Genomic DNA, 19,456 nt, shown 5'->3' on the forward strand with positions numbered 1-19,456 from the left:
AGAGAGCTGTTCAGAAACGCTAGCTGAGACACCAGTGTGGACGCAGATCACTTTCATTTCGAAACTGTGTTTTAGAACCAAATTGTATTCGTGTAAATGTGGACATAGTCCCTCCAGCGTGTCCTGGGTTCTCCCCGTGACCTCCTACCGGTGGGACATGCCTGGAACAATTCCCTAGGTAGGCATCCAGGAGGCATCTAAAACAGATGCCCGAGCCACCTCAGCTGACTTCTGTGGACGTGGAGGAGCAGCGGCTCTACTCCGAGCTCCTCCCGGGTGACAGAGCTCCTCACCCTACCTAACCCTAACCCTGCCACCCTGTGAAGGAAACTCATTACGGCCGCTTGTATCTGAAAGATCTTGTCCTTTCTGTCATGATCCAAAGCTCATGACCATAGGTGAGAGTAGGAGCGTAGATTGACCGGTAAATCGAGAGCTTCTTCTTTACCACGACAGACATGTACATCGACCACATTACTGCTGCACCAATCCGCCTGTCAGTCTCACGCTCCATCCTTCCCTCACTCATGAACAAAACTCAAGGACACTTGAACTCCTCCACCTGGGGTAAGGGCTTTCCTCCAAACTGGAGATGGCAAACCACCATGGCCTCAGACTTGGAGGAGCTGATTCTCATCCCAGCCGTAAACCGCCCCAGTGCATGCTGAAGGTCCATGTCTGATGAAGCATAACTGTGATGGTCAAAAATAAAATCTTATCCCAGAATGCACAGCGCAGGCAGCAGGTTTAGTCCAAAACAGCCCAGTACTGTTTACATTTGATCATGGATCATGGTTGGATCACATTCTCACCACAATCAAACCAAACGCATCAGGGTCCATCTGAAAATGTAACTCCAGCTCGAGCAGCTCTCGGTGCGTGCTTGGTCTGATTAGGTCTGCAGTCTTGCTGCTTCACTAATGCCCAAACCAACCACACCAAACCCAAACGAACTCTGATCCGCTTTAACCAGAGGAGGACTAAATGAGGCAGGAGTGAAGCACCCAGAAACCACCCAGCATTTTAAGATTGCAGCGTGGCGGCACTCGATCAAAAGATCCACATCTACACCTAAAGGCTCCACACTGATCCCCACAGATGCGTATAGCAGGACCTAGTTTCAATGCATCCATACAGAGCTTCTGACAGGGCGCCGCCGCAGGGACAGCTGCATGTCTGAGTGTGTGTCAGCCATAGGGTACAGTACACACTCTACACCTCACTCACACACAAACACATCTCCAGCAGTGCAGATCCACACGCCAGCAGCTCATACTGTCATTCAGGAGTGAGCATGCGCGGGGGACTCTGGAGCGTGACGTGGGAAACGCAAATAAAGGAAAACAAGAGGAGTGCAGCCGTCATCAGGTGTGCTGTTTATACCTGCAGCGTCTCTGACACCTCCAGCTGATTCATTAGCAGACGATATCACTCACTCTCCAGTCAAGGGTTCTTTATGGATCACATGTTTTGTGTGGGATGTGGTGTACATACACACGGTTCTGTTCTGCCCCTGTGTTTGTGCATACGCCACATTCATTAATGAGAGCCCTGATGATCTAGATCAGGGCTGTTTAATCCTGGAGATCTGCTGTCCTGCAGAGTTCAGCTGCAGCCCTGATCACACACTCCTGACCTTCAGGATCAAGCGGACTCTGACTGGAGCAGGACTGAGCAGAGCTGATCTACATCATTTATTTAGATCAACATAATAACTCATTATGAAAGCCACACTCTTCATATGCACTAGCAGTGTGCGTGTGTGTTAAGTGCACTAGACTGTAGGGTGTGTCGTGGTTCTGTGAAGTGTTCTCCAGTGTCCGTCTGGTGCTCAGTGCTGCTCCTTGTGAGCCGCCGCGCCGCACATTCAGCAGTGCTCCCTCATTTAACACCTGATTTACATCACCAGCTCCTCATAGGAGAGCTCCCTACATAGTGTTCACTACTGTCTATCATCTGCACACAGGAAATCAGCTGAACTTAGTTTACTTTACTTTAAAACAGTTATGTGCACTTCACAGTGTGCGGCGTCTTCAGATGATGTGCTGAAGTGTGAAGAGATGTTTAACCGTGATCGAGAGGTTCATCGTCACGTCTCGTCTCGCGCACTATAATGCAGTCTGCTTCCTTCAAACGAGAATCATGGCAGAATGATCTGTGACGTCCACTACTCAGGGCACTTACTGTCGAATTAAACACACACAAACATGATTAGAGCGGGTCATGGGGAGTCGGATGGAGAACCGCTGATCTACACAGTACAGTGGTGTTCCCTCATTAGGGTGACTCTCAGGGTTCAGGATGTTATTGGGACAAGGCCCGAGTTCTCCAACAATGCTTCATTCTGTGGTGTTTATGCAGTGAGTTCGTCATCGTACAGGAAACACACACACCAGCTTGGTTGAAGGCGTTTATTAAGGATAAAGGATGATTGAAGGGTTAATAAGTGCAGCAGAGGGGTTACAGCGGTGTATCAGGACGCCTTCTCTGAGCCACAGATGGAGTGTGTGTTTACAATCAATCTGATGAAGACCACTGACTGAAGCGGAGCGTGACCCATCCTTATACTGCTGTCCTATTCACTTTACTACATCACACACACACACACACACACACACACACACACACACACACACACACATATATATATATATATATATATATAGTGTCAAACCCACACAAGGTTGATCAATTAATGAATAGTAAATGAAATAGGACTAAATGTGTCCCTGTGTTGTTGTTGGACAGAGTGGCTGGAGGAGTGGGGCCCTTAGGGGTCACGGCCTACACACACACACACACACTTTAGCACATTGCAGGACTGAACACACACACCTTCAACACATTAAGTCTGAACACATAGACACTGCAGGACTGCACACACACACACACACCTTCAACACACTTCAGGACTGAACAGGCACACTGTTCAGCTGACACACACACACACACACACAATACCGACGGACACTCCAGTATTAATGTGTAGTTTTGGCTCCTCGCTGGGTCAGTTATGGACAGACTCATGATTAGTTTAATCATCACCCAGGGTTGTTTTGTCCGTATTTGACCCAGCCTTGAGTTGAAACAGCATTTGTAAGTATAAGTATTGTGTTTTGATTTAAATGACATTACTGTGAGTTTGAGGAAGCTGCAGCAATTGCCTCTGCTGTGGTGAAGGGCACGCGCCTCCAGAGCGCGCTTCAGTCCTCTGTGTTTGGTCAAACTGGTCTGATTCCCTTCAGTGACCTCTGCTGCAATAGTGAGAGTGTCAAAGCCTGCGAACATGTACAATCAGCCGAGAGATTGTGTTGGTACAATTACCAAACCAATGCGGAACCAATATCAATCACATGGCGAACCAAAAATTAACAAAATGACAATGTATATCGCTATTAAATTAATTAAAGATATTTGTCAAGCGCGTGCTGCCTTTTCCCGCTCTCTGCATGTCACGCGCGCGCACTACAGCACTGTTCTGCAGTATTCTCACCTCCATATCATTAAAAAAGCAGGAGCCGAGCACTCCATCAACCCGTCTCTCCCTCCCTCTCAAACACACACACACACCCGCGCGCGCGTTCAAATGGAGACTGCAAACACACACTCAGACGCATCACTATAGACATTTCAATGTGGTTCTCTGCTTGTCAAACTCCTTCAACAGGAAATACATTAGGACCATTATTGTTATTATTATTATTGTATTATTATTGTTTGCAATCCTCGAAATAGTCTATATTACCCCAAATAGCCCAGAATGATGACTCTAACCCTTTGCTTCAGTCTGTGTGTGTTTTGTGACAGTTTTATAAATTAGGAGGTCATTAAAGGAGATTTAAATGCTCTTAATTGTGCTCAGTGTAGGCTACACTCTAAGAAAAGCTGGGTTACTTAAACCCAAACTGGGTATAATTTGGATTAACCCAAACATTGGGTGAACGTTTATTCTATTAATTTAATTAAAATGTAACCCAGCAGTTTATTCCGCATTACACCCAGATTTGCGGTGAAGTAAACTAACAGTTTTACAATTATAAATGTAAGTGGCACACGCGTGCTCCTTCTCTCCAAATATACATCTCGATGCCGACCAGGGCTATGTTAAATACAAGTAAATAAAGCATAATAATAATAATAATAATAAATAATAACAACAATAAACAATAATAAATAATAAAAATGAATAATAACAACAACACTAAATAATAATAATAATAATAATAATAATAATAACAATTAATAATAATAATAATAATAATAATAATAATAATCATAATCATAATAATAAACAATAAATAATAATAATGGCAATAAAAATTAATAACAATAATAATAACAAAAAACAACAACAATAAATAAATAAATAAATAAATAAATAAATAAATAAATAAATAAATAAATAATTGTCGCAACTTAAGAATGTTTAGTCCTTCATTAAAGCAGCGCACTGCGTTGGACATCATGCGCATTTTCAATAATTCAGCGGCCGGTAATTACTCTTATACACCGTCTACAGTGTTTATAAGCGGTGTGCTGATGGCCATGCATGAACACACTGCAGCAAACTATTGAAGAAAACAATCAAGAGACCCGAGTGTAATCTTGTGATCGATCAGTCATCAGTTCAGCGCTGAATGTTTCGATCTCAGTGATCGTCAGCACACAGAAGCGCGGAGTGTGTGTCAGAGAAAGATTCATGCTAAACTCAGTCTGGAGGTCAGACAATAATCTCAGCAAATAAACAGAGGAGCTCAGACTGAGCAGAGAAGCTGGAAACGATGGAAATAACACATTTACACAGAGCACATGCGAACCGAGCCACAGCCCGAACACAGCAGACCAGAGGATTAATAAGGCAGATTACAGATTATTAATAATGCAAAGATATGCAGCCATGTACAGTTTAAAATGAGTCGATTTTTAATAATAATTATTGTTATTCTTAAGTTAATATGAACTCTTATTAATAGATAATAAACGCTGTCTGTGTATTTAATGTTATGCATAATGATGAAATGCCAAAACATTCAAACATAAAATAATAAAACTGCACATGCTTTCTGGATCTGGCAATATCTCAATCAAATATACCTCATAATGAGACTCATGCACGCATGCAAGCGCAGATGGAGAGCTTTTAATTTATACTAATAAATAATATGCCATCATAAAATAGCAGAAATATAAAAGCACATTAGAGATAAATAATGAGCAGTTTACAATGCTTGAAGCTCTGGCAGTCATAAACCAACATGAGAAATCTGATAATTAATTTGGGGACTGTGAGATTGTAAACGGCTTCACACATTTATTCTGCAGCGCATGTGCGGGTTACTATGATCTGTTCGCCTATTTGTGCTTTAATTATTATAGCATGTAATTATAGAGAAACATGCAAACACAGAAGGCAAAATATATTGATGAACTAGCTCTAATCAGTTATAATTCATAATTTATTTCATTTAATAATTGTGTTTCTTCGTTGTAAACAGCTTTGCTGGTTTCCTCAGTTTTGATGTCGTGTAAGAGCGCTGTTTAACGCATTATATTGCTATAAACTAATTAATTACTGTTAGAATATTTATTATTTCATCATTTTAAACGCGTAAAGTCACTCCGATAAATGTCTGAAAATGCTGAATTATATTCCGACGTTGGGTCAAATACAGACAAACCCCAAAGTTGGGTTAAAATGTGTCATTTAAATGTCAGCTAGTTGAAATAAAATATTGACCATTGTTGGGTTTGTAAAAATTTTACCCAACATTGATTTAACACAAGACTGTATCGACAAATGAAATGTAAAGCGTGTGAAGGTTTTTCCTCAGTGTTTTAAATGCGTAATAAACGGATTTCAGTGGAGAACACGATAACAAAACGGATTTCTCTGAATCGCAGAGTCTAACAGAATCAAACAGTGATGAAGAGCTCTGCAGCGTCACCTCCATCATGCGTTTCTCACGGCAGATCGCGCACGCATGACGTCATGCGGGCGGCGGAGTGACGTCACGCGACCTACCTGATAGTGTCTGCGGTGGCGCATCTTCCCGCGCAGAAACTTTACGGTTGCTTACACGCGCGCATTTGAGGAACTATAGATAATAAATGCATGGAAACCATTTAACACACGAGAACAAGCAGCTCGCAGAATATCACAGAACTGACACGTGAGTCGCTTTACAGTGTGTGTGTGTGTGTGTGTGTGTGTGTGTGTGTGTGTGAGAGTGGTAGGCCTAACTGTGGCGTGAATATCATTGCATTGTGTATTATAGTTCGTGTTCTGCTATACATATATATATATATATATATATATATATATATATATATATATATATATATATATATATATATATATATATATAGCTGTATTTGAGCTGGATAGTGTCTGGTCATCCTGCTGTGCTTACAGATGCAGAGCAAACCTCAGTAAACACACATGGACTCACTGTACTGCAGTTGCGCACGGGCTGTGCAGACACACAAACACACACAATATTCCCTGAACTTTAGGTCTACATGTTACAAGACAAAATAGCCAGAGTTCATCACAACAGATTCCTGATTTGAGCAGGTTTGAGCATGTTTTGGACGCTGTGCGACGCATATTAATGCGGTTTATAAACGCTTCAACGCTTAATTCAGTAAATACTCAAATAAACAAGACCTGCGGTTAATTAATGCACACTATTCAGTCGTCATTAAATTAGCATGCAGCTTCCCCTCGTGAATGTTTAACAGTCCTATTATTGATAACAAATGTATTAATGCAATTTAATAATAACCCAAATAATTATAAAACAAAGTATACAGATGAGCTGTTCCATCGTCTGAAACGAAACCACATTAATTCTGAGCCTGCAAAACCCACAAGCTTCCAGGAAAATTACTACACAACATTGAATTATTTTGTTACTAAATTTGTATTCTTATTATTCTTCTTCTTATTATTATTATCTATTATCTGTTACTAATTAATCAACAATAAACTCTGTGTTTAGAATGTACCTCAATATAAGTGTAGCTCAGCATGCGACAAAGCCTGAAATATCTGAACTGACAATGAGGAAAACTGGAGTATTTTAAAGCCTTCAACAGACGGAGATTAATATTCAGCTCGATGTGTCGGAGTTGTCCACCGTGAACTCTTTAAATGTTTCTAAAAGGCGTCCTGTCAGTTTAATTTTCCTAAAATGTATGCAAATATATGCTCCTGACTCTGAAACATTCCCTAAGTTCTTCATTGAGTTCTTGTCGTATATCAGCGCAAGAGTTTCAGACCCGTCCACTGGATTCCGCTCTTCTGCCCTTTAATGCGTGTGTTTATGCTCAAGTCATTTTCCGCTCAGAAGTGACACAGCCGAGGCTATTAATGTGCAATTATGTGCTTCAACTAAGCTAGAATTATGATTATGGCAAATTCTTAAAAATAGGAGATACCGAAGACACAATATGAAAATTATTATCATTATTATTCATGTTTTAAATACTGCAATAACATTAAATAAAGCATTGTGTATGGGTGTGTGTGCATATATATATATATATATATATATATATATATATATATATATATATATATATATATATATATATATATATATGTATATATATATATATATATATATATATATATATATATATATATATATATATATATATATATATATATAAAATGTAAGTATTGCAAGCTAAAAAATCTTTACCTCTTTGTCAATTATGATGCTTTTAAAGCGATTATTTTGTAAATATAAAAATGTATATACAATACTAAATAATACTGGTGCGCGCAATATAATACTGTAATATTGCGATATTCAGAGTAGTCTAATTCAGAATAACTTGAATATCAATAAAACGACCAAAAACAATGTAATTAAATGCCACATTTGTGTAATGCTTAGGCTAACAAAAATAAATACATTTACAAAACGTGCATGTTATCAGCAGATTTTATTAGTAATAAAATATTAATAAATATTATTAATAAAAATATAATTTATTTTAATAAATAAAACCTGCACTGACTCAGTTTCAGTGAACTTCTATATTAAGCTGCTTTGACACAGTCTACATTGTTAAAGCGCTAAATCAACATGAGCTGAACTAAATGCCAGTGGAGGAGAACAGAAGCCAGACCGTTTTCATAAATAATACAATATAATATTTACAGAAAATACGGGCTGTTTCTTACACTGAGTGCATTCTCCGCAGAGCATGTATGTTCAGAAACGGCGGTGAACAAGGCTCTTGAGGTTATTTTCATGATGAACCCATGCTCGGATCTTCCCCGTCCTGCAGCGTTGTGTTCTGCCCATCCAGCAGGCGCCACCGACGGCAGAAAACCCCGCAGAGAACAATCAGACGGGAAAGCGAGATGTTTTCTGACTGACAATGAAGCTGTCACAATAAGCCCATATTATATATCCCATTCCTGGCGACTTCACCTCATGTTTCCAAATATAAGTGCATTGGGCGGCGGAAGCCGATCATTTTAATATTTAACACTATATAAGTCTACATTAGTGCTAAGAAGTCTGTCTCTGTTCTTGAACCTCGGTGTGTATTTTATTTATCGAACACATATTATGAATTTTTTAAAGAAGAAAAATAGGAAACTAAACAAAAACTCGATGCACAGACCCGGTCAAATAAAACAAAACAATGAACAGATGAGCGCCGACATTTACATGACTGCTATTTAATGCCATGCATGTGAAAACAGTGTCTATCGCGAGCACAATAACCACAATATAGTAAATAAAATAATAAAGTAACAGGCCTTTAAATAAATAAAAATAATAAATAAAAGAGTAAATGAACGAATGATGTTTATGAAACTGTTTAAACTTTAGAGAATACATTTACTGTGTATCGCACCAGCTTAACTGCAGGGCTATGGCTGTCCATGATGTGTGTATTTGAGCATTTGGGAAATGTTTTTGATTATTATTATTATTTGTCTAAAAGCTCGCAGAGATATTGGCAGACTCTGGGCTGGGGGGTTTAGATGGAAAGCTCTGCTTGTATGAATATAAAATGATTTTTCTCTGTGGGTGGGACTGACACGGGTTGGAGAGGATGGGTGGGTCTCTGCGGCTCGCTGCTGCTCTTCATTCGTCCATTCCTGCACAGCAGAGCTGCGGTGTTTCCAGCACAACTGCTCCAGATCGCGGCTGCTTCACGCGGTTATTCACCAGAAAGTCATTAGATGTGGCAAAGCAGACATACTGCTCGTGTCGCACCGCTGGAGAGGCTTTTCTAACACGCATGATTGTTTTAAAGGTGGAATGAATGTGGACATGGCCTCATCTTTCCATCTGCCGAGAAGCGCCAGCAGCACCAGAGAAACTTTAGAGAACACGAGCAGCGAGTCTTCAGACACCGAGGCAGCAGGTAAAGCACTGGAATACACGCATTCACGTGTAGCCTGAACATGCAAGCAAGCGCACATTTATCTGTTACTCTAAGTGTTTTGCATATGGAAATAACTTATTTAACAGTAATGTTTCCAGCCTAATGACACAGCAGCCGAGCGCTTGGTGAACCGTTCAGCGGCTAAATAAAAAAATCCAAATTTTATTAAAACAGAAATGTTTCGGTTTAAGTTATTGTGTTCTTTAAATATACATTAAATATGTATAATCTATACTCGATTTTATTACTCAATAATTTAGACCAAATATAATTAAAGCCTTGCGTGCTGTAAACAATGAGCTAGGCCTGATTTAAAAACACGAGCGCCAGCTTTTGCGCTGTGTTCGCTATTTAAGATAACTCAGCATTGGGTAAACTGTTGTTTTATATTCGCACATTCAGACTTTCAGCTTCATTTATATAATTGCTGAAAAGTTTTGTTTTTTAGTTAGAAATAGAGAGATCATATTATCAGCCAACGACTGTCAAAGTACAGCATTGTTGACAGTCATAATGCTAATGTTGCTTTGGATAGTATATATATATATATATATATATATATATATATATATATATATATATATATATATATATATATATATATATATATATATTTATTTATTTGTGTCTGTGTGGTGTATGCATGTGTATATATATATATATATATATATATATATATATATATATATATATATATATATATATATAATCTGTTTCGTCTTTTAAAATTCTGCTTTAGTGTTTTATTGAACGTCAAAGGTTGAATTTGTGAATATAAAACCTACAATATTCATGTAATAGGGTAGGGTTAGGTCTGGTGTTGTTTTGATAAACGATTTGTAATAATCCATGTTTGCATATTTGTAGATCCGTCCGCTGTGCGCAACCCAGTGTTTTATTATTCTACCCCTGCCGTTTTGTGTCCAAAAATAGCGAGTAACAGCAGATTTCAGCTTATTTATTCTCCCCATGCAGAAAAGGAGCGCTCTGTGGAGCAGAGGAGCGACGACGGGAACGCAGATGACCCGAAGAAGAAGAAGCAGCGGCGGCAGAGGACTCACTTCACCAGCCAGCAGCTGCAGGAGCTGGAGGCCACCTTCCAGAGGAACCGCTACCCGGACATGAGCACCAGAGAGGAGATCGCGGTGTGGACTAACCTCACCGAGGCCCGGGTCAGGGTAAGACTATTCTGCAAATATACCCACTCTACATGATCATATCAAACATATACACCAAATATAATGCCTAACAGGAGGAGCTCTGCAGAGTACACGCAAAAGGCAAACCTGCGAAGGTGCTGTCTCACCCAGAATATATGGCTCAATCCATGGCCATCCAGTCAATAAAAGAACAGCAAATTAATTATCACTGAAAAAATTATTCAAAGATGATTTCTTGGATTTACTCAATTGTTTTACGTTAAGTGGTTGTAAACTATTTGGGCTGAATTTAAACAAACAAATTCAGTTGAACATTATTAAACTTAATTTGTTTAAGTTCAGCACAAATAAACTGTTTGCAATAGTTCTGCATGCAACACTTTTATCTGCAATATAATTACACATAAAAATAAAATAACACAAAAATATGACAAGCAAACTAATTTAAGTACGGTCTTATATCCTATAAAATTGTTATTTTTTACTTGTTCTGTGGCATGAAATTAAAAATGTGTCATTTTTGTCTACATATAGCCAAGTATACATCAAAAAAATGTTCACTATGGAAAGAATTTAAATTTAGTCCACGAAATAAAATAAAAAGATATTTTGTTAATGATATAGAGAATTGTTTCTTAGCAAGCTGATCTTTAAAATAAATGGCTGCATTTGTGTTTTCACGACCGGCTTCTGCCTTTATTTTTAATAGTAAAGAGATTCAGACTGAAATATTCAAAACTGTGACTATTGGTTAAACTAGTCGACGGTAAATGCATTAGCCACACGTCACGACTTTATGACAAACCATTTATTTTCAAAATACCAGAATAGTAATAATAATTACAACCTATTTCAGTATTATGACATTATTAGGTAGAATAATAAAGAACTGAGTTTCTACATATTTAGCATGCTGATGTCATGAGTCTTAAATATTTAGCAAGCTACACCTTCACAATAAGCACTGGCTTCAGAACAACACCAGCACTATCCAATAGACTGTGAGCAGTGTTTTACTCGGATAGTCACTGCATGGCTGATTATATGAGTTCTCTATTTAAAATTTGCGAACAATATATTTCTGAAATATTATTAGGGAGAACGTCTGAATGTGCGAATATAAACCAACTTTACTCCAAAGCCTTTGCTAAATGATTAACAGCTTTGGCTGAATCTGTTGTTGTCTCTAATGCTGCTAATCACACTGCGCCCGTTTCTCAGGTTTGGTTCAAGAACCGGAGGGCGAAGTGGAGGAAGAGGGAGCGCAACCAGCAGATGGATCTGTGTAAGAACAGTTACCTGCCCCAGTTTAGCGGATTAATGCAGCCGTACGACGACGTCTATCCCACCTACACCTACAACAACTGGACCAACAAAGGCCTGACCCCAGCCCCGCTGTCCACCAAGAACTTTACCTTCTTTAACTCCATGAGTCCCCTCACGTCCCAGTCCATGTTCTCGGCCCCGAGCTCCATCTCCTCCATGAGTATGGCGTCCGGGATGGGCCATTCCGCGGTGCCCGGTATGCCGACCACCGGCCTCAATAACATCGGCAATCTGAACGGGATCGGCGGCTCCACCATCAACCCGGCCATGAGTTCGTCCACGTGTCCGTACGGGCCTCCGGGATCTCCGTACAGCGTGTACCGGGACACCTGCAACTCCAGCCTAGCCACGCTACGGCTGAAATCTAAACAGCATCCGTCTTTTGGATATAGCGGGCTGCAGAGTCCCGGCTCTAGCCTTAACGCGTGCCAGTATAACAGTTGACGAAATAAAAACTCCGACAAACTCACACCTGGAGCAGAGACGAGCATACTGGAGTAGATGCGATCGGCACATTGCAGTGGAATATGTGGATTGTCTGTGTTTACCCAAACTTGCACAAATCCATTATATGGATTTCAACGTTTTGAAGACAAGTTAAACTCATTGTGTACATAAATATATATATAAATATAAACGTGGAACAAAAGTTGATGATGCTGTGCTGCAAGTGGGAACAGCGGTGTGTGAAAAACACAACCGTATAAATAATCAAGAGCGCGTCCTGCTAATGCAGTGCAGGCCTCAGTGGGGCTGGGTGGCGGTGGCTTTATACCCGCACATTCGTTTCGCCTTTCCATATATGATTATAGGAAAGTGTTTGCCAATTCTAAATAGGGAAATCATATTATCAGCTAATGACTACCAAAGCACAGCGTTGTTGAGAGTAAAATAAGCAGTGCTAATGTTGTTTCCAAGTCATTCTTACATGCGATTTCAGACCAAATATTTATAAAGTAGTGTGGTAGCAAAGTGTGCTCATAGCAGTACGTCATTATAAATAATCTGCATTAGCCTTTTTAGGTTCTGCTTTAGTTTTTTATTGAACGCCAAAAGTCAGATGGTGTGAATTTAAAACCAACTTTACCTCAATTTTAAACATTCGGCCCGAAGTTGCATGTAAGAGTGTCTTCCACACAACATTAGCACCGATTAAATGACTATTGTAGGTTGATTGAATTTCCATATTTATAATTAGCACAGAACACTTTTCTGAGATGAAGTGAATGTGCGACTTCGCCCCAGTCTCCAGGCCGTCAGTGGTGTTTGTGAGTGTTGTTCTCCTGTATTAATGTCCCGCAGAGGGTCGGCCGTTCTCGTGGCCTCTCGTCGACACTCGGGTTTTCCTCGTATTGTTTTGATTGTGTCGATAGATTTACCGCATGCCTACGCCGAGTGAAAAAAATGTTTTGTAAAATTATATGAATGTGTAGACTAAATAACAAAGCTATAATGTTATGTTGTATTCATGTTGAATGGTTCTGTGTTCATGTTTAATGTTTGAATAAATCTCAAAAGGACGGATTTCTAAAATACTTTGTCGAAAGCAGTGGCCGCAGATCAGTCTGTAGGGCTGACGGTGCACCCAGCCTAACTTTAAATCTCACACATTTAATGCAATACTACACGACTATCTTTATAATTAGCTAGCCTACTGAGCCGGGTTTAAAGATTCAGTGCGTCCCGAATATCAATCTCGAGACTATCTTTCTGTCTATTTTTCATTTACACGACTATTTTAAACTGCATTATCTCTTGACAAAATGCAGTATATTCCAGTAGGCTAGCTGTGATGTTTCCATCTTCCATCGGCCTCGTTTGACTCCCCCACGAAGCAAATACCTGATCTATAAATTATTTCCGAAGTTTAGTCCAACTCTATAGGAGAGAAAGGCAAACTTGAACCAACTCCTTATCACGGTTTGCCACATTAAGAGACTGTTTTTTATCGGGATGTGTGTATTTAGGTGCATTTAGATGATAGGGAGGAGAGGGTCTGTCGTAACTGATGTTTTCCTTAATACTTCTGATCCTTTTGCACTGATAATAACGCCTTTAATTCCCCGAAAGGTCGCCGTGTTAATGGTCACTTCCTCTGTTAGCAGAATGAGTTCACTGCACAATGTTGACACGACTGTTCAAGGACGCGTTAAACCCGATCCCCAATTCAAACAAACGCAGTCCTGTCTGGAGGAAAGTGAACATCGCATTCCGGGCTGAGAAGCGTCAGATATACTTCTCGAGGAGGATCTGGAGAACAGAAACGCGGAGAATTACGCGGAGTCTGCAAAAGACGAGCTCATACTGACGCGCGCGGGGATCACTTCAGAAAATAAAAGGTAGCCTACTCCTTATACATGAGAGTATCCTCGCTAGCACAATTATGACAATTCCTAAAAGTAATATATAGCAGACAATACTCTAAAAATGAGGTTATTCCAGCCTAATTTGGGGTTTAAAATGGATAAAACCAACCACTGGGCTAATTATCTAAATTAAATGTATAGGACCCAATTTAATCCAAATCTAAAGATTGTACATATTTTACCCAATTTGGTTTAAAATAATTCAGATTTTTAGAGTGTAGCGTTAAATGGTTAGCATATAGAAAAAACACCGTGATTTATTAATTTATTTTAACGAAGCAATATCTAGGTAATCGCATTTCATTGATGGATCTTGAAATTAGATCGGATTAATTCACTTTAATTTGCTGAATTTAATTAGGCTTTTTTTGTTGGATAAAGAGTCTAAGGAAGAATCATTGATCAGACAGAAGATGTTTTATGCGGTATTCGGTCATGCAGTAGCCTATATCTATGAATAGTAACTTAATTTGTTGATAACATTTTAGTGGAGGTTTAATATAATATCAGTTAATGCCTTCATCAATCACTGATATGAAGTAAAGCCATTGTGCAGATCGATATTCTAATCGCTTATATGATAAGAAGACAATGCATGCCCCTTTAGCATGTTTAATTACTCGTTGAAAATCAATCTTCATTAGTCTCTCAAGAAAGCCAAACTTTAGCACCAAATGTAAAAACAACATTAATTTATCGATGTTAACTGAGTTTTGTGGCTAAAATGAAGCGCATGAAATATCCGCGGAGAAAATGTCTCACACTCTCTATTTCTATAATTAAAGTTAAGTTCCTCTGAAGTAACCTGGGTTTACACTGATAATTTGCTTTATTCTGAAGGGTCATTTCAGGAAACACAGCTCTGTTAACTATAATGTACAGCAGGCTGATATGGCATTTCTCCGGCGCATATTTCTACACTTTTAATAATACAACTCATTTTACATTGGTAAATTACTGGCATTTTAATTAATTTATTTATTTTATATTACTTATAACACTTAGAATCTAAAAGTACTTAAACTACTTATAACATCCTATTAGTTTAGCTGTATGTTCGTCTTTGCTCGCCCCGATTTATCCTCCATCAGCTTTTACCACAGTTATGACAGTGAACGAAACTGCACTCCACATCTAAATGATTTGTGTGTTTAATCATAATCCATCGGTGTAAACCTCAAAAGAGTGTGTATGTAAGAGTGTGTAAAGTACAAACGCTATTGTACTTTGTAATGAGAGATATTATTGTGAAACTGCAATAATTCTGTCACAACAAACACAAAGGTTGATTGGTGGAGGAGGATAGATAATGCAGAATGACCATATGCGTCGAGGGAGAACACTTCTAGTAAAATAGTCAAATAAACCAATAAAAAGGAGATACCTGAGAAAGATGCGGAATTAACACATTAGCAAAATAAGCACATGCAGGATTACGCCAGACTCAGTGTCCAGAGCTCTGGGGAAACAGAATACTGAGAGTCACCGCCAGAGGATCACTATTTACATGAACAAAACATGGAGAGATGTGCAACATCAGAGCATTTACAATACAAACCACCAAATCAATTAAACAAATCAGTTAAAGCACGTAAGATCTGGCACTACTGCCTCTGAAAGTCAGCAAAGTTGCCCAATATTAAATAACAAAGAGCGAAATTAAGCAACGCGATCCGCCCAAAAACATGAAATATTAACATGCACAAGACTAAAGCACACCGTGTTAGAAGAGCTGCATGTGGAAGAGCCAGCAGCAGCAGCAGCAGCACAGGCTCGCCATGAAGGCTTTTATAGACTCAGAAAGCTGCTATTATCAAGTGTGAAGGCAATCATTAACCTGCTGATACACAGGACTGATCCTCATCTTCAGCTCTCTGTGTTCATCATCAACTCCAGGAGAATCCGCCGAGCCTGAAAGCTGATGCTAAATTACTTCATCTTGTTGGTTTATAAGAGCTTATGCGACGAGGAAATCTGGAGGACGGTAAGTTTTGGGCAAATGTGAAATATTTGAAATCAGACATGTCAGTAAAGATCGGAAGCATCATACAACAGCTAATATATATATATATAGCCTATATATGCGCGCACACACGCGCACATGCACACGCACACACAGATTACAGACGCTTGATCTGAATTATGCAGAATGTTTCCCGCAGATTTCGATATTTTACACATGTAAATGTTTATTATTTTGGGTCAAATATGGACAAACTGACAAAAATGCAATTTACAAAAACGTCGGGTTCGTCCATTTGACCCAACACGGTGTCCAACAGCCCAGTTTTGCTTTGAGTGTGTGTTCTGTTAAATTAAGGATGATTTGTTACACAGTTTTGGGAGAAACCGCGGAAACGGAAAACGCATTACTCAGATTACACTGTGAAGAAAGCTGGGTTATATCAACCCGGTTATGTGTAAAATATCGCTGGGTTACTTTTTAAAAATGAGTTTATAGGACCAACATTTGTGTTTGTTCACATGTTTAGTCTTTATTTTTAGTTGCAATATATCAATGAATTATTATGAGTTTTAGTTATTTTTAATAAATAAAGACGTGTTTACTATTTGAATGTTATGATGCACTCATTAAATGCGGGGTTGTATTAACCCAATGTTGGGTCAAATGTGGCCAAACCCAACTGTTAAGTTAAAAGCGGAATTTAAATGTACTTACCATTAAAATGTGTTAAATTAGTCAAGTGTTAAAGTTTGGCCATATCTGACTCAGCATTGCTTCTATGTTGTTTAGAGTGCGCACACATATTATTTATTTCATTTATTATTGTGTTGTTTGGCTAAATAAGGCGCTTAATCAGCAGTGTGTTCTTCCGCCTATATATGCTGCAGATACTCTTCATTCACAGTAACAGCAGACACATCTACTCTACATGCAGGCCCAGCGCGCTCTCTACAAGATGTTCTTCTGTGGATTATACTTTTATGTTACACTAAAATTATTTCCTTTGCAGAAATGACTATTAATAATGAACAAAAATAACAGTCAGACATATACAAAATAAGAGTCTGCTCGTGCTGTTAGTGCTAATTAAATTAAGCCTGTTAAGTGTGTGTGTGTGTGTGTGTGTGTGTGTGTGTACAGGCCTAGAGAGTTTCATGATGTTAAAGGGACACAAAACACCCCTCACTAATCTCTCTTTTAAATTCATAATGTTAATTGGAAGCTCTGCAATATTATATGTGTGCATATACAGTAGATTAGTCAGTACAGAAGCCAAATCTGGAGCTTATCCAACACAAAAATAGGATAACACTCCAAACACTAGCACAGCCACATTTATATGTTGAATAAAATATTAAATACACATTTAAAAAAAAAAAAAAAAGGAAAAATCAAGATTTGTTGAAATTTTGTGGGTTGTATTTTATTTTTGCAGTGTTTTGCTTAAATTTAATAGTATTATCTTTCACTTTCAAATTTGGTGAGTAAAATATTAATGAATATATCTGTTTAATAAATCTGTTCTGTTTAAATGCACCAAAACACACTGCCTATATTCACTGAGAAATGAAGGAAAATAATATTCATCTTCAAAATGGGCTGTACTTAATTATGCTGAGCGCTGTATGTGTTGATCAGCCTGTAACCCCTGACCTCTATAGCAGGATAATAAAACACTACAGAAATCCAGGGCTGATTTTCTCCAGAATATCCTCCTTTGTGTTCAAGAGAAGAAGGAAACTCAGACGGGTTTGGAAGAAGAGGAGGATGGAGAAATGATGATTTACATTTTTGGGTGAAGTGTGCATTTAACCCAATGTGTGTAGTTAAACACGAGTATCGCGATGATCAGCAATATTTACACCATTCATCACTGGCATTGACTTATAATGGTAAATACTGAAAGACTGACACTCATATAATCATAAAACAACTGAATTGATCAAACACGAAATAAACACATCCTGCATACAGGTGAATGCAAATATTATAAGGCCTGCTGTGAACATGGTATTACCTTTTAAAATATTCCCCAGGTAATGTTTACTGGAGAAACACATATCTTTAAGCTAATCAGGCAAGTCACTGGACAACAATAAGAACAAATAAGAAGGGGGTGAATAATATTGACCACAGCAGTTTTACACTTTATAAAATTCCAGCTGAACTAAAGGAGCGAAGACTTTCTCCAGGAGAAAATACAGTAGGAAATATAATGAAATAATGTAAACTTCACAGAAGGCTGAATAATTTAGTCTTCAGCTCGACTGCATGAGGGATAAACTGCTTTGCTTGTAAATTGATCAAATTAAATCACCATAATCTATAAGGTTAGACCCCCGGTAAAAATACATGATTAAACCACTGTTGAAGAGATGAAGCTGCAGACACTGACCAAACACTCAGACTGGAGCTGTGGTTAAGGCACTGTTTCTAATTAGTCTGATACACACAGATCCTGCTTCAACAACACCAGCATGCTAACATGCGGTACTCTCTGCGTATTCTAGCTTCACTGTACATTTGTCAGGAGAATCAGAGTGTTGCGTGATTGAAGAGCACACATGCGACACGAGGAACCCGTGAAATACAGCATAACGGAGAGCTGCAGCCCATAATGCCAGTTTCGAATAATACAATCTATTAGATTGATTTGTTTCATTTCATTTCACCATTTAGTCACGGTTATTATTTACTTATTTATTCATATTGTGATTTTTCGCGTTTCTGGATTTATCTCAGCGTCTCTTGTAATCATCAGTTTGACTAATATTAGTGTCTCCCAAACCGCATCACACTGTGATAAAGAGACAGTGCAAACTCAGACTGAGCAGACCAAACAACTGCTGGAAATACACACAAACCTGGAAACACTTCTGGAGATGGGTCAATGAATGAATGAATGAATGAAAAGAAGGATGGTTGAATGAATAATGAATTATTGAAATTATGTAAATGACTGGATGATTATTTTAATTAATTAAATGGTGGAAATGAATGAATGAACAGAATAGTATTCCTAGAATAGTAGGATAGTTGAATGAATAGATGAATGAATAAAACAGAAAGGCATTGAATGAATGAATGAATGAATAGATATGAAGGAATGAATAGACAAACAGATAAGTGATTGAATCACCCAACATATATGAATGAACTAATGAATGTATATATGAATGAATGAACGCAGAGATAGATATAAGAGTGATTGAATGAATAGA

The 19,456-nt window shown here is 38.5% G+C and overlaps 1 protein-coding gene across 2 annotated transcripts; it reads left to right on the forward strand.

Moving 5' to 3' along the window:
- The first annotated feature begins 6,054 nt into the window (after window positions 1-6,054).
- Window positions 6,055-13,425, forward strand: pitx1 (paired-like homeodomain 1). 2 transcript variants are annotated; one of them, XM_021468902.2, is made up of 4 exons: window positions 6,055-6,170; window positions 9,286-9,396; window positions 10,393-10,595; window positions 11,799-13,425. In XM_021468902.2, the coding sequence occupies exons 2-4, from the start codon at window positions 9,291-9,293 to the stop codon at window positions 12,345-12,347; spliced, it is 858 nt and encodes a 285-aa protein (XP_021324577.1). In that variant the 5' UTR covers window positions 6,055-6,170; window positions 9,286-9,290; the 3' UTR covers window positions 12,348-13,425.
- Window positions 13,426-19,456: the final 6,031 nt, after the last annotated feature.

The sequence above is a fragment of the Danio rerio genome, chromosome 21 (assembly GCF_049306965.1).
Source record: "Danio rerio strain Tuebingen ecotype United States chromosome 21, GRCz12tu, whole genome shotgun sequence".
Taxonomy (NCBI): domain Eukaryota; kingdom Metazoa; phylum Chordata; class Actinopteri; order Cypriniformes; family Danionidae; genus Danio; species Danio rerio.

Excerpts from the sequence above, each read along its gene's own strand:
- pitx1 (XM_021468902.2), top strand. The coding sequence starts at position 9,291 with ATGAATGTGGACATGGCCTCATCTTTCCATCTGCCGAGAAGCGCCAGC. Across the intron at positions 9,397-10,392 it reads TTCAGACACCGAGGCAGCAG|AAAAGGAGCGCTCTGTGGAG; the intron begins GTAAAGCACTGG and ends CTCCCCATGCAG. Across the intron at positions 10,596-11,798 it reads TCACCGAGGCCCGGGTCAGG|GTTTGGTTCAAGAACCGGAG; the intron begins GTAAGACTATTC and ends CCCGTTTCTCAG.